Source organism: Arabidopsis lyrata (assembly GCF_000004255.2).
Source record: "Arabidopsis lyrata subsp. lyrata unplaced genomic scaffold ARALYscaffold_1, whole genome shotgun sequence".
Classification (NCBI taxonomy): Eukaryota; Viridiplantae; Streptophyta; class Magnoliopsida; order Brassicales; family Brassicaceae; genus Arabidopsis; species Arabidopsis lyrata.
The window spans coordinates 5325359-5349237 of NW_003302555.1; the positions used below are offsets into that span (position 1 = coordinate 5325359).

A 23879-nucleotide genomic window follows, 5' to 3' on the forward strand; every position below is an offset into this window, starting at 1 on the left:
ACTAGTTCAGCTTAACCCAATCCCATCTCATTACCTTCTAGGACTTGGGTTGCATTGCCAAAGGAACACAAAAACATGAACTAGTTTTTCCAAAGACTTACTATAAGCTGCATCATCTGTAGGTAGATCCTAGAGTCTATCTAGGGAGCTTAAACAAGACTTTTAAGGATCATCCATCAGAGTAAACGGTTTACTGTCTCAAACACCTCGAAACCATTACATGAAAATGACCAATTCACTACCAGATTTTTCCAATGTAAAGTCACAAGCAACAATCTTTAAAGCTCACAATGGAAGTTACTCATCAAACGACTAAAGATCGGAAATCATAAGATAAGAGGCACATTGGATTGAATTGCAAGAACATCATAGATATATATAATAACCCACTTTGGTCCAAGCGTTTGAAACATCATTAGATATAACGAATAATCACTGAACAGAGACAAACTCTCATTAGAATCAAAGGAACTAATTTCTTGATTTTTCTTAATCACTAACCTCTCTTATAGCTAAAGGTTTTAAGCATCACTATCATCACTGCTATCATCATCCTCGTCGTTGACACCACGGTTACTGTTTTCATTGGAGATGAAAACTCCAGGCTGGCTCGATCGTCTCCTAGTCCTCGACGGAAGGATATTATCCAAATCAACCTCAGCCAAAGGATCATCGGAGAAATCGCTTTCGTCGTCTTCATCAAAACCTTCGTCATCTTCATCATCACTGTCGTCTTCGTCATCACTTTCCTCCACTTCGATCATTTTTCCCTTTCCCTTGTCCTCTCGAGAAATCCCTTTACCTTTCCTATCAACCTCTTCTTCTTCTTCTTCTTCTTCCTCTTCCTCGTCGTCTTCCTCTTCATCTTCTTCATCTGCATCTTCTTGCTCCTCATCTTCAGCTCCAAGATCGCCGATTACGCCATTCTCAACCTTTTCAGCTGCTTTCTCCGATAAAACCGATGATTCTGCACCAATCTTTTCCTCGGTGGAAGAATTCAGATTCTCGACGCCAGTTCCATTAATTTCTCCGTCTTTGGACTCAGACTCAACAGAATTCGATGAAGGATTAAGCTTCTGAGCCTTGTTTGCCACATTATCCTGCTCTTGGCAAAACAGATCAGATTTCCGCTTCACCGGAAACGAAGAATCCTGTTGATTCTCAACATCCGCCATAGATAAATCAATCTTCTTACTTCAGAGAATTCGCGATTGGTTTGAGGAAGACGATTCAGAGTTAGGGCTTTGAGCTGAAAGCAAACAATTAGAGTGAATTTTGGTGGTAACCCTAGAAGTTTTTGTAGGGTTTCTCAATGATTTTTACCGTCTTTGTTTCTCTCTACTTCATTATTTGGACCTCAACATATTGGCCCATTATTAAGCCCATCTACCTATCTTCTCAAAATACTGGTGAATGGTGATTAAACAAATTCACATTATGCTAAAATAACCGCTTAAACAAACAATTAATCGCTAAATCAAATGATTTTGTAAGTTTTATAAACCGGACTCGAACCAAGACCAAATTCAACTATTGTGGTAATTTAATGGTCGAGTCTCGAGTGTGTGTGTGGCAGCAGGAGAACGTGCCGGGGGATATAAAACCGGCTCAATGCTACAGTCATACCGGTTTGGTTTTCTATTCGATAGTATAAAATTGAAACCGGTTATCCAATTTGACAGGCAGAGAAGAAGATTTGATTGAAGTACAGATCCATCGGAGAAGAAGAAGACAGAGGAAGAGAGAGATTGAAGATCAATGACTTCGAGGTACTGGGTTGTTTCTCTTCCAGTGAAAGACTCTGCTTCTACGTTATGGAATCGATTGCAGGAGCAGATCTCCAAGCATTCCTTTGATACTCCCATTTATCGGGTACTCTGAATTTTGCTCGATTTGGTCTTTATTCGATTGCGAAATTTAGCAGAGATCTTGTACTATCTCGTCGAACTTGAGTTTCTACGATCTAATTTCGTGAGTTTTGATTTCAATTTCGCAGTTTAACATTCCTAATCTTCGTGTTGGAACTTTAGATTCTCTACTCGCTCTCGGCGATGATCTGCTTAAGGTAAATTCATTTGATCATTGAGTGGATTTTGCGCTTTTTATTTTACCTTCCTCTCGTGATTGAGAAATTTTTGAGATTTGTAGTCGAACAGCTTTGTGGAAGGAGTTTCGCAAAAGATCAGGAGACAGATCGAAGAATTGGAGAGGATTTCTGGTGTTGAGAGCAACGCTCTAACAGTTGATGGAGTTCCTGTTGATTCTTATCTCACCAGGTATATGTCATTTTCAAGGAGTTAATTGCAATTTTGATGGTGATCGGGTTTGTCAAAGAACGAAACTTTTGTTGATTGGACTCAAGGTTTGTGTGGGATGAAGCTAAGTACCCAACAATGTCACCTCTGAAGGAGGTTGTGGACAATATTCAGTCTCAGGTTGCAAAGATTGAGGATGATCTCAAGGTATTGTAGCTGAAACCTTTAGTTTTGTTGAACATAGGAAGCTTAAACTTTTATAAAGAAAGATTATTCGAATTGGTTTGTTGGTTTGAAATTCTGCGCAATGCGGGTTTCCTTACCATGATCAAATGAATTGCTTTGGTGGCGTTAACGACTCTGATTGCACATTTTATTCAGGTTCGTGTTGCTGAATATAACAATATCCGCGGTCAACTCAATGCCATTAACCGAAAGCAAAGTGGAAGGTAATTTTTTCCTTCTCATATTCATACTATAAGAGCACTAGAAACTGTGAGCTGTTTTGCAATAACAAAATTTGAACTTAGTTTTCTCATCTATCTAAATTTTGCTTGAAACATGATTTACCACATGAATGCCTTAGAATAGAGAAAAGTCATTTTCCAGAATATTGCTTTTGGTCTTTATCGATATCTCAACTTTTTTAGTATCTTTGTGGCATTGCGGCTGATCTTCCTCGTTTTTGTATCAGCTTAGCTGTTCGTGACCTCTCAAACTTGGTTAAGCCAGAAGATATTGTCGTGTCAGAACATCTCGTGACTCTCCTTGCTGTTGTTCCAAAGTATTCCCAAAAAGACTGGCTAGCATGTTATGAGACATTGACCGAATATGTGGTAAATTGTTGACTTGTTAGGTTTATTGAATGGACCAGTGGTAACACTATTGGTTTGGCGTACCGTGATTTTAATCAATTTATCCTAACTTGTTTCAGGTTCCTAGGTCCTCGAAGAAGTTGTTTGAGGATAATGAGTATGCTCTTTACACCGTCACTCTCTTTACTCGTGTCGCAGATAATTTCAGGATTAGTGCTCGTGAGAAAGGGTTCCAAGTGAGTATTCTGTTCTAGTTCCTGCTATTACTTCCAGATTTTTTTGTAGAAGTTAGAAATGATTATTTGCTAGTAGTGGTGATATTTCCTACGTACTGATTTTATTCATTGTACAAGTTAAGACATTTGGTTGATTCTCAAATCTCTGTTCATTATATATGGTACACCATCCTCTTTAGGTCCGTGATTTTGAACATAGTGTTGAAGCACAAGAGACTCGTAAACAAGAGCTAGAAAAGTTGGTTCAGGATCAGGAAAGTTTGAGAAGCTCTCTTTTGCAGTGGTGCTACACCAGTTATGGAGAGGTATCTACATATTGCTCTGTATATATATACTCTTGTAATAACAATTCCTGAATCTGTTTTGACTATCGGTCTATTTCTGTAGGTTTTCAGCTCCTGGATGCATTTCTGTGCTGTGCGTATATTCGCTGAGAGCATTATGAGATATGGTTTACCTCCAGCGTTCTTGGTAAATTAGGACTCCAAGCTATGCTATTCTAGAGAATCCCTCAACCCTATTAACTCCCTTACCAAATTTTTTTCTCTTGTCTGTCCAGGCATGTGTCTTATCTCCGGCTGTGAAAAGTGAAAAGAAAGTACGCTCCATTCTTGAACGCATGTGTGATTCTACCAACAGGTATGTTAAAACTCTCTGCCTATTTGTCGCTCTAGGCGTAGTATACATAGAAGCTGTGTAACATACAACTTCAGACTGATTCTTCCTTGCTTAGTATGCGTTCTTGAGGCCAAATAATCAAATCTAAGTCGCTTTAGTTGAATAACCATTTGCCACACAAAATCTAAGGGTGGATTCATCTATATAAGTAGTGTAGTTCGATGAGATTCCAAATTGAGCATTTTGGGTCTCATTGTATGAAAACAATGCAGTTTATACTGGAAAAGTGAGGAGGATGCAGGAGCTGGAGGAGCCATGGCTGGTTTAGCCGGTGACTCAGAGACATATCCTTATGTCTCCTTCACTATCAACCTTGCTTAAAATATTGATGAGAGATGCTTTTGATGCTACTTCTCCTCGTCTCTGTCTTCATCTGTTATATTTGTTTGTGTTCTATAGATTTCACATTTATTTTTCGTAATATATTATGATTTTCGAAATAAGGTGGCACTCAAGAGAGATGTTGCTGTAATTTATATTTGGCCGGAGTCTTTTAGATTCCGGTGAGTTTCAGACACTTGTGGAAGACAAAAGGTTATACAGTTGTTAAAGCCTTTTTGTCATTTTGTGACCTGGTTGATTTATCTATATCACTCTGTTTCGTTTCTGTCTCTTTGTTTTGGTCTGAACAATATTATTGGCTTTAGTTTGGTATTTCCAAAACGATGTCGGAATGTTCTGGAGGTTAGCATTTAGCAATCATGCAAACTGGTAACATTTGTGGCTGAGTGAAGATGTTAAATCGAGCAGCTGATGTTTTTTACTTTTTAACTAAAAATTGATATTCTTACTACCCCTTTAGTTTCTTGCAACATATTACAGTATATACCTTTTACATAATAGAGTTTTTCTAATCTCACTTTACTCTCTCACAATATTTAAGCCACTTTTCTATCAATAAGAGTGATTATTCAACCATTTGCGTATACAAACTGCTTTTTTTTTTTCTAATTTTGGTTTCTTAAAACGAATTTTCTTTTGTTGTTTTAACCAGTCTAAACGATTATACTCGTTTTGTTTTCAAAATTAGTCACCAGAGTCTGTATTTTTAGGAAATTATACTTTGTTTCATTTTATATGCATACACATAAGAACAACAGTAACAACGTAGTATATGTTGAAGTTCGTGTGATTAAGAACAAAACAGACTCCATGAAGGAGCAATGATGCTCTAAAAGCGAACCACAAAAGATTACAACATCAATAAGTGTAGAAACCTAACAAGCATTGATTCATTAACACAGAGAAAGCTACAGATCCCAACAATGGCTAAAACCAAAGAAAGATCAGGATGGAGCCGCATTGATCTGCCTGAAATCTTCCCATTAAGCTGGCCTGAGCTTGGACCAGGCGCTTCTGGTTCTGGAACAGGAGAGGTCGCTGTCTCTACTGGCCAGTCTTTGGTCGGAGAAGGGAAAAATGAAGACATATCTGGTGCATTGATATACGGTAAAACAGCAGGAGAAGCTAAGATTGTGGATTCACTGCAAACTAGAGTCCATTGAACCGATACAACGATCAAGAGAAACGCGGAAACAGAGAAGCTAGAAAACAGAGCCATGGGTGTTTCTTTTTCTTCTGTTCTGCACAAGAAAGATATTTTACCAAGTAAATATAAATAATAGAAAAGAGAAGAAGACAGCTTCTTTTGTTCCCATGTGTTTGTGTGTGTGTCTTACTAAGAAACAAAGAATTGCAATGAATATGTTCACGGACCAAAGAATGGGTCCTTAATTGTTTCACATGCCTATTTTTGGTTTCTTCCTCTAAAGTCATGTGATTTCATTTACCTCTTTTTCACTTCCACCACCTAAGGGGATAATAAGTAGAAAGCTTAATGGGTTTGAAAATTTGTCTGAGAAGCACAATTCTGAAGTAAATGAGAAGCGGTGGAGACTTCGGCAACTTGCAAGATTGACGATAAGGCAATGAGCTTTGCGTAGATCAAGTAGTAACGATCCAGATTATAAGATTTTTTTGTGTGATTATAAGCATAAGAATTACATAAGATTCTTTTAGGAAGCTTGCAAATAGAAAGAATCAAACAGAACAAGGCAACGAAACATCAAAATTAACGAATCTTTAGCTTTTCTTCCTCAAAACAAACATACAAGAGGCTCGTGGCGGTAGCATGTAATCTGCAAGCTTGTTGATCTTCTTCTGCAGACTCAGATGACTTGTGAAGGTCTTGGAATAATTTACCAGCTCGTTGTTTGTTCGAGCTTTTAGAGAGTAAAAGAATTTGATGATGCTACAACAGTCTAAGATGAGCGGTGTCATTTACCCGCTTTACCTGCCAACCGGTTTTCCACGAATGCTGTAACACGGTCACAGATGAATCCTCCACACAGATCTTATGTGTCATTAACGAGCTGCATCCAAGGATACCGGTAAGAAGACACTTTATAGGTAAAGAGTGAGTGAAAACTCCAATGCAGGTTGAGAGTTGAGAAGAAGAACTCTTGATGTTTATATCACCTAGGTGTTGTTCATCATTGTGATTACTAAATATCTCTTCACTACCCTCGTGATCACCGGTTGCATTCATCACCTGAAACCGGCTCTTCCCAGATTTCTTCCTTGTAAGAATTGGACGATGAACAGAATTCGCTAACGAGAACCCTCGGGAATTTGTGTGATGTGTAGATGGAAGAAGTTCTGATCTGAGCTTCTCCGACAGGCCTGAGACTGTCCCATTCAGAAACTGAACCATCCGAAACTCTACTTGTCTAAGTGATTCGCCGGATGGAGCTGAGAAATCAGGTTGGCATCTTTCTATTAAGCTTAGAGTTTCCGGTGTGTAGATCTCTGACCGATGACAACTTTCCCAGTCCCCTAAACTCATCTCAACAACAGCATCCGAGACTTGCAAATGCTCCTCCGGAAAATTCATTTCCTGCATCAAGTATCAAGGCATCGTTCAATCCAAAAATCACTTACACATTTCTTCTTACAAGCATCCTAACTAGTTCCATCGCAGTCTTAAGAGATTCTTACTATATTTGTTCTTATTAGTCATCCATCACGCTACCTTTTTGAACCATGAACAACACTATAGAGTCTCAAAGTTCTTAAGTGTTTGCGTCTGCAGTGACTCCATTGAAGGAGCGATTGGTTATTCTAGGAATCATCCTAACTAGTTGCATCGCAGTCTTAAGCTGATTCTGGCTGGTTTCGTTTCATGAGCTTCCTAGTTTTGCAGAATTGAATTCCAATTTCAAAGCCTTAGATCTAGAATTGAGAAATCGAAGAGTAGAGACTGTACCTGGCAAACGGAAACAGCCATGGATCTAGCTCGATCCAGAGGCGAAGAGAAGACAGAGGTGAATCGAACACCTTCAGAGTTTAAGAAGACGGCGAGAGCTCTCGCCTGACGTTTTCCATTGGGCGTGAGAGTAGCCACGTGGCATCTACCTCCAATCAGATCAGGCCTGAGATTGAGATCACATTCGCCATGGCTGATGAAATAGACTTCGGTTACGGCGGAGCGATCGTGTTCCGCGGCGGCGGAGATACGAGAGAAGAGAGGCGGAGAAGAAGGAGGAGGCGCGAGGACGTTGTAAGGATCCCAGACTTTGATGGAAGGTCCGATTCGAGGAGTTCCAAGAGAAGAGAGCTGAGGAGAGAGTGGGGAAGCAGAGGCGTGACAAGGAAGCATCTCAGGCTCTTGCTCAAGAACCTTTTTGACCAAGAGATTGTCAAGCTCGATTCTTCTGTTGTTCAATCCGCCATTAACATCTTCCTCTTCTTCTTCTTCACCTTCGCTCTCTGCTTCTTCATCTTCTTCATCATCGAGTATTTGCGAAGACTGTGACGACCCCATCGTCTTTCTCTTGAGTGCTCGGAAAATGCAGTGTCGGAGCTTAAGACGAGAGACTTTTACAATGGCTTCCAGCGAAAACCATTTTCCAGATCTGATGTGAAACCTCCAAATCAGTTAGAGGGTTTAGAATCTTACTGACCCAGCCCAAATACTTTTTTTGGACCTGGCCCAAACTCTAAAGTGAGGTAGCCTTAAGCTTTTTCCCTTTTCCTACTCGTAAATAGATTAGAATTTGCGGCTTATAAAGGGTAGTGTTTAAAAAAGAAATGAAGAGTAGAGGATTCATTCATATCAAAAGAAGAAGGAATCAACAATGAGAAAAGCAAAACAAGTGATTGCATCATTATCATCACAAAGAAAGAGTAGCATGTATTTGGAAGCATGTAAGAAACAAAGCATTGTTGGGATTGTTATTTTATGCGATAGCATGCTGTTATTCATAATTAACCCTGCCAAATGACACAATTTAACCATAAATCATACTAATTTCTGAAATGATACAGATTTTTCAAGAAAATGGGGAAAAGTATTTTCGTTAATCCACACAAAAATCACTTTTCCTCTGTGTGTGGATGTAAAAGGAAGATGAAATATAGATTTTATCTTAAAGGGACCATTGCCTCGTTGTTATAAAGAAAAAAGGGACCATTGCATCCGACATCTTTTATCCGTATTAATCTTCATTCAATATATTTTGTTGCACAAAAAAAAAAAAAAAATATTCAATTTATGGCATTGTTAAAAAGTTTAAATCTAATCACTGGGACCATTTTCATAGCTTGCAACCAAATTACACATTCTTTTGTTTGTCAACCAACTGAATTATAAACTAACGGTCGGATTTAGCCTTTGCTAATCATCTTCCTAATGCTTCTCTCACTGAAAAAATAATTCTGCAGACCCAAAAAAAAAAAAAAAGACAGAGAGGTGGCAAAGATGAAGTGGAGGTGAGAGACGGAAAGCAAAAATAGTCACGAGAATCAACACCAACTCTTAAACAAGAAATAAGAGTAAATAATGGTGGCTTTGACAAAATTGAAATCCCCAAAAATCTAAACTTTTTAGGGTTTTTGAGCTCTGGAAATCTCTCATTCACTCTCTCTCTTTTGCTCTAACTTTCTTCTTAGATTTCTCACTTTTTTCTTTTTCATAAGATCCTCGTGATTCCACTTTATAACGCCTCCTTTTGGATAATCTCTATATCTACGTTTCTCTCGCCTTGTCTCCTTTTGAGGTTTCATTTCAACTTCTCTCCAAAGTTGGAAACTTTTTCCACTCTCCCTCTACTAGTTTGAAATGAACGGCGATGGTGTTTGGCTTGACGGCGCCGGTGAATCTCCGGAGGTTAATAACAATGAAGCTGCGTCGTGGGTCAGAAACCCAGATGAAGATTGGTTCAATAACCCACCACCACCACCACAAATCCTCCACAGTAACCAAAATGACTTCAGATTCAATGGCGGGTTTCCTTTAAACCCATCAGAGAATCTGCTTCTTCTTCTTCAGCAATCGATTGATTCGTCTTGTTCTGCTCCGTTACATCCTTTCACACTCGACGCTGCTTCACAACAACAACAACAACAACAAGAACAGTCTTTCTTAGCTACAAAAGCTTGCATAGCTTCTCTTCTCAACGTCCCAACCAGCAATATCAACACTTTCGATGAATTCGGCTTTGATTCTGGGTTTTTGAGTCAACAATTCCATGGAAATCAATCTCCAAACTCGATGAATTTCGCTGGATTGAACCACCAGGGACCGGATTTTCTCACTTCCCGGTCACTTCCAGCGCCGGAAAACAGCTCCGGATCATGTGGATTGAGTCCTCTGTTCGAGAACAGAGCAAAAGTTTTAAAACCGTTAGAGGTGTTGGCTTCATCTGGCTCGCAGCCAACGTTGTTTCAGAAACGAGCTGCAATGCGTCAGAGTTCGAGTAGCAAAATGTGCAATTCAGAGAGTTCTTCTGAAATGAGGAAATCGAGCTACGAGAGAGAGATTGACGATACGAGTACCGGAATCATCGATATCTCTGGATTGAACTACGAATCTGATGAGCATATTAATAATAAAGGTAAGAAGAAAGGAATGCCTGCAAAGAATCTAATGGCTGAGAGAAGAAGAAGGAAGAAGCTTAATGATAGGCTTTACATGCTTAGATCAGTTGTTCCCAAGATCAGCAAAGTAACAAAAAGATTCTTCCTTTATTGTTTGTTCTTCTTAATTGTTCTGCAGATTCTTGTGTTCTTAATTTTGGGTTGTTGTGGCTTAAAATGTAGATGGATAGAGCAGCAATACTTGGAGATGCAATTGATTACCTCAAAGAGCTCTTACAGAGAATCAACGATCTTCATACCGAACTAGAGTCTACTCCACCGAGTTCTTCAAGCTTGCACCCGTTAACACCGACTCCACAAACGCTATCTTACCGTGTTAAGGAAGAGTTGTGTCCATCTTCCTCCTTGCCAAGTCCTAAAGGCCAGCAACCGAGAGTAAGAATAAACTCAAGTGCTTGTCAATGGACAAAACTAGATTTACTTATTAAGGCTTCTTTGTTTTGATATAGGTTGAGGTTAGATTAAGGGAAGGAAAGGCAGTGAACATTCACATGTTCTGTGGACGTAGACCAGGTCTTTTACTTTCCACCATGAGAGCTTTGGATAACTTAGGATTGGATGTTCAACAAGCTGTGATTAGCTGTTTCAACGGTTTTGCTTTGGATGTTTTCCGCGCTGAGGTAATATCGTTGTTAGATACTATGCTAATCACTGATTAGTAAACTAGCAGTCAAAGAATAGTTATTTTCAGAGAATGATTAGTATAGTAGTAATAACAACATGTTTTGTTTCTCTAATCAGCAATGCCAAGAAGACCATGACGTGTTGCCTGAACAAATCAAAGCAGTGCTTTTAGATACAGCAGGTTACGCTGGTTTGGTTTGATTGCGAAACAAAAGGAAGCATCTGTGTGGAACAGAGCTAGATCTAAGCCTCTTTTTCTTTTTTAGTCAGCAATTTTCTTACTTAGTTTCATCAATTTTAATCATGTATTGAAGATGATAACTGTTTTATTTTAGCTTTGAAAACATGGGGGTACACAAATTCAACCTTTTAGCAAATGCCATTGTTACTTTGCTTTTCATTTATGAGTTGTTTGCAAGAAGAGACCAATGTTGATTTTCACTGATAAAACACACATGAGAAACGGCTAGACAAAGATTAAGAACTGCACAATTCATAGGCAAAAGCACTGTTTTTTCCCCAACACTAACAGAGATGAATCTGTGTAAAAATCATATATATTTTCTAAATAAATGTTATTTTTATCTAATATTTTTGTTCTCATGTCCTCATTCTAGTTAAACACAAACATAATGGAATCATGATAAATATACTATTTTTCATCGATAAAACATATACAAGAAATGCTCTGTTTCTTACATGCTTCCAAGTACATCAAAAGAATTGAATAGGTATTTCATATATCAGAGATCAAACTTTGAATATAAGGAACATGGATTAAAATTTTACATTGAACATGATGTGTGAAAAATGAACAGACGGATTTTGTTTGGTGATCGTGCTCTACCAGATGTTTTGTATAAGGACATGATAACAATATCTTCTTGTTATTGCAAATCGCCAACGGTTTCCAGTCCACAAAGTTTTGTAACAGTGACTTGGAAGAAGAACAAGAAAACAAATCTATGGTATAAATCTTCTCCCACACGTCTTGTGATGATTTTAATCTCCAAATCTCTTTGAACGTCCTATGATTGGCTACCAGCTTCATGATGCACAAACTATTATCGAGAGTGCACATGTAAATTACCATAGGACTTGAAGTGGCAAGGATCGGATGAAACTTAGGCAACAACCGAAATGTTTCAGTATAAATATCAGGAGCTATTACTTTGATTTCGCCATTATATAGTTCCGTTAACCAAAAAATCGATCCGTCTACATATTCTGGGCTTTGTTGACCCCATATCCGATAACTTGGAGTACAAGTCAAGTACCTCCAAGCGTTTGCCCTAAAATCAAAAACCTCGCACTTGGTAAGTCCCTCGTTTGGACTCAGGGCATCCGCATTGTACTTAAGAGAATTATACAACCACACTAATTTGTAGGGAAGTGACTGGTGTCGTGAAATAGCATAGATCGGGATCCCAATTATCGTCTAGATTCTGTACCATTCTGTGATTCAAAATCTGAAACCTAGCCGGAGGAAGTTGTCTAAACCACCGTGTGGCCGGATTAACTACCCATATAAACTCTGATTTTGTGGAATAGATGCAGAAAAGACCGTCGCAACTTTTAGAAACGTAGAAACTGGAGAATTTCGGATGGGATTTGGGAAGAGTAAACGATAGAAGTGGAGTGGGCTCTAAGGAGAGTGTATGAAAACAAATCGAACGATGTTCATTTTCGAAGTATTCTCTGGAATTGATGGCGATGACTTTTGAGTGTTCCATGTGGGATCTTTTGGCAAACTTCAAGTGTCTCTCTGCAAAACTACGAGACTGGATCGTTGATCTCCATTGTTTTGAGAGAGACTTGAGTCGGATTAGTGATTTCACAGGAAGTCTCAAGAAGATTTCCTCTACAACGTCGTTTACCAGTGATGATGATGATGATGCAGTTGCTTCCATCGTTGCCTTCTTATTTCTTCTTTTGATATGAACGAATGTCTGTGTTATATAGTTAACAAGGAAATTAAAGCCATTCAATTTGTGTTTATGAAATATAAATTAGGTTTTAAATTTGGTTAATTAAAGGTTTTTTTAGTAATGCCATTTCAAGGAAATTTGATCCATAAGAAAATGATTTTAAGTTTTAAAAAGACAAAAAGTTATATGAATTATGAAATATAAGAATAGACCAGATTTTCTAATGTTAATTATTATTTTTGGCAGAAAACCTTACCTACTTACTTAAAGAAAAGTTAGAAAACCTTACCCAAAAAAAAAAAAGTTACAAAAGATAATTTGATAAGCTATAATCTAATAAAACCACTATACGTCACCTATATTAATTATTATTATCTTCTTCATTTTTAATTATTATTTTATTTTAATGTATCCTTAATATTAATTACTAACAAAATATTAAGGTATTAAATCTTAAAATTTATATGTAATTTTTCAATGTAAAAACAAAACATTTATGTCTATTGTCTACATACTTTTTAAAATTAATTACACAATAGTGTATTTGGGTTAAGTAATCTCTGTCCACGGGCCGGTCCTTATGTTCGTGTGGCCTAAAGCTTAAAATTTTTTTGTGACTTCACTCTATTTTCATAATTGAAAATTAAATCTATATAAATTCTTACATATAGCATTGAGTTAGTTTCCATTCTGTTTATGTAAAGAAGTTATTTAAAGTAATATTTTGTAGATATAATAATAAATATTTGCTTTTTATAAATGTTTTATATTGTAATGAAATAAAGAGTATAGGGTAAATGACACTTAAAGAACTAGTTTTAAAACAGTGAAATTTGCTATATTTGGTATATTTGGAAAGCACGGAATGAAAAATTGTTTGAAAATGTGGATAACGATCCGTTAGAGGTTTTACGGTTAGCGGAAAGAGAGGCACAATTGTGGCACTCAGCTCAAGTGGAGCTTCATACTGAAACTCAGGCTTCAGTGGAATTTCCAAATCGGCCTCAAACGAGGGGGGTGTCCCTAGATTCGGATTTTACAGGATACCGTTGTTTTGTGGATGGATCCTGGAAAGACAGCGACAAGTTTTCCGGGATAGGGTGGTTTTGTACACCATCAAACGGTGAGCCATCAACAATGGGAGCTGCCAACCTTCGTAGAAGCCTATCTCCGCTACATGCCGAATTCGAGGCCCTCCTTTGGGCGATGAAGTGTATGATTGGTGCAGATAATCAAGAGGTAGCATTCCTTACAGACTGTTCTGACCTGGTGAAGATGGTGTCTTCCCCAACCGAATGGCCGGCCTTCTCAGTGTATCTGGAGGAATTTCAGAGCGACAAGGAAGAGTTCTCTACCTTCTCTTTATCTTTAATTTCTCGTTGTGCAAATGCAAAAGCGGATAATCTGGCACGAAAAATTCGTACGGAACCGCTTCATATCACTTATGTAAACAACATTCCACAAGAATGGCTCTTTTGAGTAATATTTAATTACAGATGACAAAAAAAAAAAAAAAAAAAAAAAAAACAGTGAAATTTGCAACAAAAATAATATGAATAAAAACACTAACAAAATATGACATGTAAAATAAGAAAAAACAATTTAAAAACTTATACTCAAAAGTTTAAAAGCCAAAATTATATTTATTAACTAAACTATTGAAACAAAAGTCTTAAAACCAGAATATTGGAAAGTGAGATGTGAGAACACAGAGAATGATTTTCAATTTTGGAAATGTAAAAAGAAAAACTAAAAGTAGCAGGTGAGTAATAGGAGTCGAACCATCATTAATTTGTATCACAAGAAATGATTGAAGACCAATAGACTAAGGTCTCTTTTGGTTGCGTTGTATATTATTATTTTTTTTTTTGCTGAAATTAATCATTCCCATAGTCCTTCATTCCACAAATACAAACAATTCTGATGGGCCAAAACCAAGACCCCCAACCAAAAAAAAGACAGTAGAAACGAATTGAAACTATACCAATTCGGTTTCAACTGTCTTCTTTAAAACACGTCTCAAGATAGGTTTTATAGAATCAATTATTATCGAATAGTTCTCTATAGTGGAGAATACTCGTAAGATAAAACAGTAATAAGTCAAATACAGAATCAGATCCTTTAGTGACTGACTTGCTTCGAAATTGTGTGTGTTTATTTATGGTTCTTCTTCATGTTCTGTTTTTTGAGCTCAAGAAAGAATTTACCAAAATATTTTTATTTCATTTATAAATATTAAAATTGATTAAATAGAGAGAGACAGGTGATAGTTAGCAATGAATGCTCTCGTTGGTACAACTCCTCATTCGTCTCCGCAAAAATAGCAAGTTCTTAAACAAGAAAAAAAAAAAAAACTCATATTAACGATTTTATTTCTCGTGAGTTTGAGATTCTCTCTCTCTCGTGGATTCGTTAATTCTGGAAAGTTTGTTTATTTTCAAAAGAAGAAGAAGATGGATTCGTCATGAAAGCTATGATAATCATCATGTTTCTTACTAACCTCAATATACAAGAACAGGGCTTTTCAAGAACGTAGCATTCTCTGTTTCTGTCTCAATCCCTTTTGATTTTTTTGTGTTCGCAGATTCATCAAATGTCGGTTCTTTCTTCTCGGACAGGACGAGATCGTCAACGTTACGACAACAACTTCCGTCTCGTTTCTGGGTACCAACCAACCAAATCATTTTTTTCTTTTTTTTTTTGTTTCTTGATGATTTCCAAAATTTGCAAATCTTGAAAATATCAAGAAACCCCGATATCAGAAAACAAAAGTGTTGATTTTTCTTGTTGTTTGTTTCTCTACACATTATGAACAGATGTATTCCTTATAGGCTGATTAAAGCTGACGAAATTGAAGAAGACTCAAGTGTTGACTTTGTTAACAAACTTGAAGTTCTTATGGTTTCATCTCCTAATCGTCATGATCTTGTCTTCCCAAAGGTTTATTTTTTATTGAAAAGTCTCTGCTTTACTCTCATTTGTAATTGCTCAGTTTTTACAACTCATTTATATGCTGTGTATATTATTTTACCAGGGAGGGTGGGAAGATGATGAGACTGTTCTTGAAGCTGCTTCTCGTGAAGCCATTGAAGAAGCAGGTGTTAAAGGAATACTTAGAGTAAGTTTTAAACAAAACATTGAGAAAGTTATGTTAAAGTTGTTTGAATTACATGTGTTTTTTGTTTTCATCAGGAAGTTCCTTTAGGAGTTTGGCAATTTAGAAGCAAAAGTAGCACAGTGGAGGATGAATGTTTAGGTGGATGCAAAGGATATATGTTTGCGTTAGAGGTTACCGAAGAACTCGAGGATTGGCCAGAGCGAGAGAACCGCCAGAGGAAATGGGTATAAGCTCAAAACTCAAATGTGTAGTTAGTCATATAAGGAAGTACGATGTTTTGACTTTGAGATTACTCGAAAATGTGCAGTTGAATGTTAAAGAAGCGTTGGAGCTTTGTCGGTATGAGTGGATGCAGAGAGCACTTGAAGATTTTTTGAGAGTAATGGAAGATGAAGGAAGATTGACAACAGAGGAAGAGCCAGTGCAGGATTCTTCAAAGCTAGAGGAGGAGTGTCAAATAGATCCTTGGTATTGTTTTGTAGTTAATTAGTTTTTCATATTCTTTAGCTAATGTAAACAAATTGAAAACATGAGAAGTAAAGTGACTTCAAACACATGTGATATGATATAATCCCAAACCATCCGTCTTGAAGATATCTTTGTCTGTTTGAACTTTGAAGTGACAAAGATAGGTTTGTCTTTACTTGCAATTGGGACACCAACTGCAAAAAGACAAAAGACACAGAAGAAATTAACTAATCACACACAGATCAATGCTTAAGGATTGACTTCAAAATCAACTGAATTACCCTTAAAATCCAAATCCCTAAGCTTGTGTCACATGTTCTCCCATTGAAAGTTAAGTTAGGTTTCTTGACATTTGCACAGTTTTTGTCTGAGTCTATAATGACAATGTCCTTGTCACCACTTGGCTTGGCTCCATACATTCTTCAAGATGAATGACCTCAGAGACTTATGTAGCTAAAGTGTGGAATATATTAAGCAAAAGGACAAAAATGGAGAAAATATGAAACACTTTCTTGTTTCTGCTGACACAGTTTACGAAGCGGAAATAAGACTTTGGTGTTAAATTTTTTAACTCCCAACTAATTCCTTTAATTTAATGCCAAATCCAAAAAGGCATCAATCAAGTTCACACACTCCTTTGCTCTTCATAGTTTATATAGCAGCTTAAGGAACATCAAAGCTCAATAGACTTAAAGAGAGAGAAGCATTGATCTTTGAATATTGTGAACATGTTGAAATCAAGAAACAAGAGCAAAAGCAAACAAGAGAAGAAGTCACAAGAAGGGAAGTACCTTGGAGTAAGGAGGCGTCCATGGGGAAGATATGCAGCTGAAATCAGAAACCCTTTTACGAAAGAACGACATTGGCTTGGAACGTTTGATACAGCCGAAGAAGCTGCTTTTGCCTACGATGTTGCTGCTCGATCCATCAGCGGCTCTCTAGCTACAACCAACTTCTTCTACACTGAAAACACCTCTTTAAAAACACAACCACAACAGTTGTTACAGTCTTTAGGGCCTGATATGACTTGGGGATCTTCTAGTGTCTCTCTTCTTCATGATCAGCCTTTTGAAAACAACCATTTTGTTTCTGATCCTATCTCTTCTTTTTCTCAAGAACAAGAGTCTTCTGCCAATCTCACTAACTCTTTCTCACATTGTTATGACGATGATCATGTTGGTCAAAACAAAGAGATTTCTTTGCCTTCTTTGCCTAATGATATGTCAAACAGTCTATTCTGTAATCAGGACAAAGCCGGTGAAGATGACAATGCAGACCATATGAAGATTGGCTCAGTTCTCGGCGATGAACCTCACTGCTTCGAGTATGACTACATTGGGAATTATCTTCAGAGTTTTCTCAAAGATGTCAACGGTGATGCTCCTCAGTTTCTTATGTGAGATTTTATAAGCACTTTCAATACCAATCCTTCACTTTATGTAATATAAAAAGTATTGTATCTTTCTGTAGTGTCAAATGCATCCATTAAGCAGAGGATGTAACATGTTTGAATCAAGTTCATTACTATAATTTATAGAGCACAAAGACATAATAAACTCAGGAACTACAATTATACATTCCGAATCATATAGCAGTAAAAAAATAATGGAGCAGACTTCAAAAGTTGAGTCTTCACTTCCAGTTATTGGCAACAATGTCAGCCAAATCAACGACTCTCTGTGAGTAACCCCATTCATTGTCATACCAAGCAATCACTTTAACCATATCATCTCCCATAACCATTGTGAGAGAAGAATCAATAGTTGAGGATACATCAGAGCACCTGAAGTCAACAGAGACAAGAGGCTCATCACAGACGTCGAGTATACCTTTAAGCTCTTTCTCAGCTGCATCTCTGAAAGCAGCATTGACTTCTTCAGCAAAAGTCTTCTTGGAGACCTGCACCACTAAGTCAACCACTGAAACGTTTGGAGTTGGCACACGCAATGCGATTCCATTGAGTTTTCCTTTGAGGTTAGGAAGCACAAGAGCCACAGCTTTGGCTGCTCCTGTAGATGTTGGAACAATGTTCAAAGCTGCTGCTCTTGCTCTCCTTAGATCACGGTGGCTCGCATCTAACAACCTTTGGTCACCAGTGTATGAATGAGTAGTTGTCATTGTACCCTTTATGATCCCTACCAAGTTTAACACAACACAACATCGCTCAGCTTTTTACAAGATTGCAACATAGCAACATTTCGACTTTCTTATGATATGCTTACCGAATTTCTGATCAAGAACCTTGACGAATGGAGCAAGACAGTTAGTAGTACAAGACGCATTGCTGATGATTGTATCTTCATGGCTGTAAAGTTCAGCATTGACACCAACGACATAAGTTGGGATGTCACCTTTTCCAGGTGCAGTGATTAGAACCTTCTTGGCTCCAGCCTGAAGGTGCTTTCCAGCACCATCTCTGTCAACAAATACTCCGGTTCCTTCGATAACCAAGTCAATGCCTAGCTCCCTAAACATCATCACCAACATTTTGAAAACGTTTGATTTAGATCTAACCGGGTTGATTCAATTTAAATGATATGGAAGTGTTGTTTTAACTTACCCCCAGGGGAGATTAGATGGGTTACGGTCAGATACAATCTTGATGATCTTTCCATCAACAGAGAGAGCTGCATCTCCAGAAGGTTTGACATCAGCGTCGAAGATTCCAAGAGTTGAGTCGTATTTGAGGAGATGTGATGCTTGTTTAACACCACCAGTGTCGTTAATGACAACGACATCAAGAGGAGAGTCCTTACGACCATGCCAACACCTCAAGAAGTTCCTACCAATCCTACCAAACCCATTGATGGCTACCTTTATCTTGGCCTCGGTCACTCCTTTCCTGTATCCACCATTGCTTCCCATCTGTAACACAGAAAAAAAATATGTTATCATGGCTGATCGTGGCATGCAGGCTTGTTCGTGACAGATAGATCTACATTCTACAATGGTGGCGGCATTAGACACAAGAAACAGCTCTTGTGTTTACGAGATTGCACCATAAGATATATGACACAGAAGCAATAGAGAGACGTGGAAAAAGAAGGAACTCACTGCAGAAGTTTGGAAACTGACGAAGGAAACAAACTCATCGGAAGAAGATTTCTTGGCAAAGGGAAGAGCAGAGGAGTTTCGAAGTCCTGAGAACTCTGAGAAACCCTGAAATGTAAAACATGATAGTATTAATGAGATGATGATAAAACTTGTGTGAAGGGCAATCAGATAAATGTGGTTAGGAAGATGAAACAAAACCTGAAGAGATGGTTTGGCCACAGAGAAAGTAGCCGAAGCCATGGCTACCAGAGAGAGAGAAGCTTGTGTAATAATGTAGCAGAAGAAGCAGAAAGTAATGTTGAAGCAGAGAGTGGTAATATAGGAAAACTAGAATTGCTGAGTTGGAGGCAAAGAAGATGAGATTCTGGATAGCTTTGTCATACATTTGTATGGTTGTGGTTTTATCACTCTCTTCCCTCTTCACGTTTTCTATGATTCACACATCTTTTTGTTTTTCTCACTTGGGCTTCACAAGTGGATGGGCTTCTCCATCATGTGGTCACATTTGCACAGTATATGATCTAGTGACTCGACATACCTTCTTTGGACCATTGAGAAGTCAACAAGATTTTCTCTGCAGATGAAAATCACTGACACATTAAGTGTGACCCTCTTCTTGCGACTTGTTAGCCAGTTAAAAGATTATACATTTTTTCTTTGTAATCTCAAAGAAATATGTGTGACCATTTATATGTTAATATCTCAAAAAAAAAAGCCAACTCTACTAAGCCTCCAACTAAGGACCCATCACATAAACTCAGTTCAAGTCAATGCTAATGAAATTTCAGAAATATCAGGAGAAAGAATCTAGCCTCAAATTCCTCCTTCAATCTCTTTTAAATTTTTCAGTGTCCCAAATTTAACCACTGCATCGATCGATCACCACCTGTATGGATCTTTAGTACAACGATCAAATAGTTAGAAATGTATAGACTTGATGATTACAACAGTAAAGCTGATACTTCTACGCTAAAGTTAATGTTTTATGTTACCAATCTATAGAAGAACAGACATTAGTTGAACTAAAGAACTGACGTTTGAGAACTAAAACCATCTTTGCATGGCTGAGCCATAACAACCAATACTCTGTTGAGGAGTATCTTGATGAATTGCCTGAAAGGCTTAAACCTAACAAGCTCTTAAAGGATTGAGAAAAATAAGAGCCTAATTGCAGTACTTTTTTGTGCATTGACTTTATAGAAGCCTATTCAAAGACATGCAATAGAAACTGAGATGTGTAATTACCTCTATCTGTCCATTGTTCTAATCAACAAAAATCTAAACCTAATCATCCGGAGTAATGAGGTAAACACTTCCCATGGGTCAATACTGCAAAGATTGTGCTAAGCGAGAAATGGCAATGAAGCAAAATTCTAGATCAAAGGATTATTCTTTCTTATCAATCATATAGATCAATGAGTCAGTGCAAGCTTTGCATTTTGAGGATAGCAACAAGATCAAGCAGATTCATTAATACGATTGAGAACAGTCTTTACATCTTGAGGATAGTAAGAAGGGTAACAAGACCCCTAATACGATAGAAAATGGGTAAAATCTAATCTGACAAGAGATGAGAAATTCTTTTAAAAGATCAAACCCTGAGAATTTGCAGCTTGGTGGAGAAAGCAATGGCGACCCAATCAGGCTGAGAAGAGGACCATTGAAGCTGCTCAATCTCAGCACCAGCAGTGTAAGCGAGAATAGGGTCAAGACCACCTTCAACATGCTGTCCCATGGATGAAATATCCCAAATCAAGGCTTGAGAATCGTCTCCAGCAGTACAAATGTGACAAGAGCTATGAGGAGCCCAAGCAATGGCATTGACACTAGCTTGATGTCGTTGGAGCTCAACCACAGGAAGAGCCGGAAAACGAATGTCGAGCACCACAACTTTAGCACTGTCCATGATAATAGTAGCCATGTACCTAGGATCCTGCTTGTTCCAACCAAGACGCACCAAAGGAGTATCAGGCTCAGAACTCTCATAGATAATCGTCGAATGTTCCTTATCACGAAGATCAAACACCCTAACGGAGCCATCAGCAGAAACAGAGGCAAAAACACCAACACCACCCCAAGCAATATCAAAAACTTCCTTATCATGAGCAATAAGCTGAGTATCAACAGCTTCACGCTCAATGTCCCAGATAGTACAAGTCGTATCAGTACTAGATGTTCCAATTCGACGTGGTTCAGCTTCGTTCCAATCAAAAGAAGTAAGAGGACCACAAAAGTCACTGTTCTTATTGCTATTGAGACAAGATTTGAGCTCAACACGGGAATGATCATCAGCGATTCGCCATAAACGAAGGAAATCACTTGAAGTAGCGAGAAGATCAGGTCTTTGGCATTCTTTGTCAGGGATGAAAATGGTCTTCGTTGGTGGGTATGGATGCTCAAAGGAGAGGTTAGGATCGGAACGGATCTCGCCATTGGATTCATCGAGCTGCACAATCTCGACACGGTTCGGGTATTGCTCGAGGAGGCTAGTGATGGCGAGACGGTACTTCTTATCACGACGAACGCTCCAATTCATTGCGTAGATGTGCCATGGAGCTTCGTATGTGTAGATCTCTGAACGTTTTTGCTGCTCATCGGAACCATCTTGAATCGGATCGCTGCTCGTTCCCATCGTGAAATCGATTCCGAGCAAAAACCCTAGAAAATCGCCTCCGCTAGTTCCGCTTCTATCACTCACTCAAAAGAAAATGGATATTCCAAATTATTTTATAAATGATGAAAACGACACCGTTTGAGGAGACGAGAGTAAATAAATATCGTTATCTCCGTCTTCACCAATGATTTTCTCTGAACAAAAATAAAACCAGAAGCTAATAACAAAAAGAAGTTTAAAATCCTCAAAAATTACAACACAAATTGTCTAACAAAACACAGGAAAAAAAAAAAAACTTAAGACAGAGACAAGCTTTTCTTTAATGTTCTGTAGAAAACAAGAAACTTAAATTTCTCTTCTGTTTAAACTTCAAATCTTTGTTGATAAAAGACCATCTTTATGCCACATTTTCCCTCACTGTATCGATCTGAAACCATCACCAAAAGTTAACCCACTTTAATCAGAATCTTCATAAACTTCAGTATCCGATAACTCATCAAATGTCCTCATGTCAAGCTGGTAACGTAACATACCACCAATCCCACCAAAACCTCTGCAAAACTGTGATCCTTCTTGGGATTTGTTAGTCACAAACTCAAGTGTGCAACCGAAACGTTTGTACTCATTTGCAAACCATTCGAGCAGAGGCATCTTCTCCTGGACTTCTAGCTCCGCGTTAGTCTCTGAATCATGGAAGTTGCTTGTATCAGACTCTTGATCTTTCCCAAAGTGTTTCACCACCATTTCTCCTGTCGTGCTGTTCTTTAGCTCGTACCTGTTTATATCCAGATTCTCCCACACGATAAGGGTTTCGATAGCACCCATTTCTAGAGCCTTTAGAGTATCCTCCACACCGAAAACGTATTTCCCAGTATCTTGACTTATCTCCTCAAAGTACTTCCCAATCAGTTTCTTCTCCTGTATGAACTTCACATTCGATAGAATCTCAGCAGACAGCTCAATAGCTTGGTTGAAACCGTTTTCACCTCCGTAGGAAACATCGACAACATTTAATATCTTAGCTTGAAGACGAGGATCAAACAACTCTGACTGACTGAGCTCAGTTTTGAAATCAGCTGAACCAGCAAGGATCAGACCAGAGACATTAGGCTGACTCGTAGCTGGATTGATGTAAAACTGTGTAGCAAGCTCAGCGGTTTTCCTAACATAATTGTGTCTCTTCTCCATCCTAAGACGAGCAAAACGAAGCGCAGACTGTCCTCCTCTACCATGCTTCTTCGGGAGATCAACAGTAAACTTATGAAGAACCTCTCTAGTATTCCCACTCAATGTTCCAAACAGTGTCCCATTACCATCCATAACAATGAAACCAAACTTGTCATCAGACTCAAGAAGCTCGTTCAATGCCTCGGTATGGAACTTGTTGTCACAAAGGTACAAGGAAGCGTTAATCGGCCTAAAGGGCTCGAAATCAAACGTGACTTTCTTCTCTTTACCATCATCATTAACAATAGTGCCGGTGTAGAGAACAAGACCATTAGTAGGAACCTTGTTGTAAAGCTTCAACCTTTGTTGAGCAGAAGTAATGGCAGACAAAACAGATTGGCGATTGACTCGACTCTTAATGTTTGAAGCAGTTCCATATTCATCACCAAGCATCTTTGTGACACGCGATACTTGATCACGAGGAGGCATAATAAGAGAGATCATACTCGTTCCATTACCTCTAGCTGATTCAAGCCCCTTGATTAGTTTCTTAATCTTCCAGATCTCGATGTTCGTATCTGATTCTTCTGCCATTTTTTGCTACTCTCGAGGTTGAAGATGGAGAAGGAGAAATCAAAAAGCAAACCCAACTACACAAAAAGAACAAATTCAAAGCAAGTTTGAAAAAAATGAGTACTTTGAGCAGCGTGAATTTCGGATACAACACTAATAAGAAATCGAATTTTGGTTTCAAGTGAAGTAAAGATCGAAACTTTTATCAAAACGATTACGATGAACAGATTGAATCCATTATACAGAGAGATTGAAATCGGGGCAAGCAAAACGCAAGCACGTACCTTTTTTCTCTCTCCTCCGGCGGCCTCTCTCCTCCCAGAATTTGACTGGCCTAGGGTTTTCCCAAATTCCAACTCCCAACCCAATCACGTGATACTCACGTGCAAACCACAGGAAAACCGAGGTAATG

At 38.2% G+C, this 23879-nt stretch overlaps 10 protein-coding genes and 1 pseudogene across 12 annotated transcripts; 4 read left to right on the forward strand and 7 right to left on the reverse strand.

The window, feature by feature from the left end:
* The first annotated feature begins 311 nt into the window (after window positions 1-311).
* Window positions 312-4596, forward strand: LOC9328779 (V-type proton ATPase subunit C). Its single transcript, XM_021014863.1, has 11 exons — window positions 312-1872; window positions 1997-2065; window positions 2149-2276; window positions 2363-2462; window positions 2637-2704; window positions 2950-3091; window positions 3190-3306; window positions 3486-3611; window positions 3694-3777; window positions 3866-3945; window positions 4197-4596. The coding sequence occupies exons 1-11, from the start codon at window positions 1759-1761 to the stop codon at window positions 4303-4305; spliced, it is 1137 nt and encodes a 378-aa protein (XP_020870522.1). The 5' UTR covers window positions 312-1758; the 3' UTR covers window positions 4306-4596.
* Window positions 330-1381, reverse strand: LOC9328778 (nucleolin). The gene has a single exon (XM_021014865.1). It carries the CDS (start codon window positions 1173-1175, stop codon window positions 522-524), a length of 654 nt encoding a protein of 217 aa, XP_020870524.1. The 5' UTR covers window positions 1176-1381; the 3' UTR covers window positions 330-521.
* Window positions 4597-5079: 483 nt separating the features above from the next.
* LOC110225351 lies at window positions 5080-5673 on the reverse strand. Its single transcript, XM_021014866.1, has one exon. The coding sequence runs from the start codon at window positions 5543-5545 to the stop codon at window positions 5177-5179; it is 369 nt and encodes a 122-aa protein (XP_020870525.1). The 5' UTR covers window positions 5546-5673; the 3' UTR covers window positions 5080-5176.
* A 251-nt stretch (window positions 5674-5924) lies between these two features.
* Window positions 5925-7890, reverse strand: LOC9326037. Its single transcript, XM_021014862.1, has 2 exons — window positions 7250-7890; window positions 5925-6880 (listed from the first exon to the last, which is right to left on the reverse strand). Exons 1-2 carry the CDS (start codon window positions 7805-7807, stop codon window positions 6236-6238), a joined length of 1203 nt encoding a protein of 400 aa, XP_020870521.1. The 5' UTR covers window positions 7808-7890; the 3' UTR covers window positions 5925-6235.
* A 776-nt stretch (window positions 7891-8666) lies between these two features.
* On the forward strand, window positions 8667-10947 carry LOC9328780 (transcription factor SCREAM2). The gene is made up of 4 exons (XM_002889928.2): window positions 8667-9988; window positions 10084-10296; window positions 10371-10541; window positions 10663-10947. Exons 1-4 carry the CDS (start codon window positions 9104-9106, stop codon window positions 10744-10746), a joined length of 1353 nt encoding a protein of 450 aa, XP_002889974.1. The 5' UTR covers window positions 8667-9103; the 3' UTR covers window positions 10747-10947.
* Window positions 10948-11195: 248 nt separating this feature from the next.
* Window positions 11196-12741, reverse strand: LOC9326038 (annotated as a pseudogene).
* Window positions 12742-14670: 1929 nt separating this feature from the next.
* On the forward strand, window positions 14671-16147 carry LOC9328781 (nudix hydrolase 12, mitochondrial). 2 transcript variants are annotated; one of them, XM_021012200.1, is made up of 6 exons: window positions 14673-14851; window positions 15058-15137; window positions 15290-15413; window positions 15508-15591; window positions 15666-15815; window positions 15899-16147. In XM_021012200.1, exons 2-6 carry the CDS (start codon window positions 15067-15069, stop codon window positions 16079-16081), a joined length of 612 nt encoding a protein of 203 aa, XP_020867859.1. In that variant the 5' UTR covers window positions 14673-14851; window positions 15058-15066; the 3' UTR covers window positions 16082-16147. The 2 variants fall into 2 exon arrangements, with proteins under 2 accessions (XP_020867860.1, XP_020867859.1); XM_021012201.1 differs by having other exon boundaries at window positions 14671-15137; window positions 15305-15413.
* Window positions 16148-16266: 119 nt separating this feature from the next.
* LOC9326039 (ethylene-responsive transcription factor ERF088) lies at window positions 16267-17604 on the forward strand. The gene has a single exon (XM_002889930.2). The coding sequence runs from the start codon at window positions 16788-16790 to the stop codon at window positions 17457-17459; it is 672 nt and encodes a 223-aa protein (XP_002889976.1). The 5' UTR covers window positions 16267-16787; the 3' UTR covers window positions 17460-17604.
* On the reverse strand, window positions 17555-19540 carry LOC9326040 (glyceraldehyde-3-phosphate dehydrogenase GAPA2, chloroplastic). 2 transcript variants are annotated; one of them, XM_002892673.2, is made up of 5 exons: window positions 19312-19540; window positions 19114-19218; window positions 18620-18924; window positions 18282-18526; window positions 17555-18194 (listed from the first exon to the last, which is right to left on the reverse strand). In XM_002892673.2, exons 1-5 carry the CDS (start codon window positions 19351-19353, stop codon window positions 17692-17694), a joined length of 1200 nt encoding a protein of 399 aa, XP_002892719.1. In that variant the 5' UTR covers window positions 19354-19540; the 3' UTR covers window positions 17555-17691. The 2 variants fall into 2 exon arrangements, with proteins under 2 accessions (XP_002892719.1, XP_020867858.1); XM_021012199.1 differs by lacking the exons at window positions 19114-19218; window positions 19312-19540 and having other exon boundaries at window positions 18616-18821.
* A 1010-nt stretch (window positions 19541-20550) lies between these two features.
* Window positions 20551-21877, reverse strand: LOC9328782 (WD repeat-containing protein LWD1). The gene has a single exon (XM_002892674.2). It carries the CDS (start codon window positions 21743-21745, stop codon window positions 20705-20707), a length of 1041 nt encoding a protein of 346 aa, XP_002892720.1. The 5' UTR covers window positions 21746-21877; the 3' UTR covers window positions 20551-20704.
* A 55-nt stretch (window positions 21878-21932) lies between these two features.
* Window positions 21933-23858, reverse strand: LOC9328783 (eukaryotic peptide chain release factor subunit 1-2). The gene is made up of 2 exons (XM_002892675.2): window positions 23752-23858; window positions 21933-23544 (listed from the first exon to the last, which is right to left on the reverse strand). Exon 2 carries the CDS (start codon window positions 23486-23488, stop codon window positions 22184-22186), a length of 1305 nt encoding a protein of 434 aa, XP_002892721.1. The 5' UTR covers window positions 23489-23544; window positions 23752-23858; the 3' UTR covers window positions 21933-22183.
* Window positions 23859-23879: the final 21 nt, after the last annotated feature.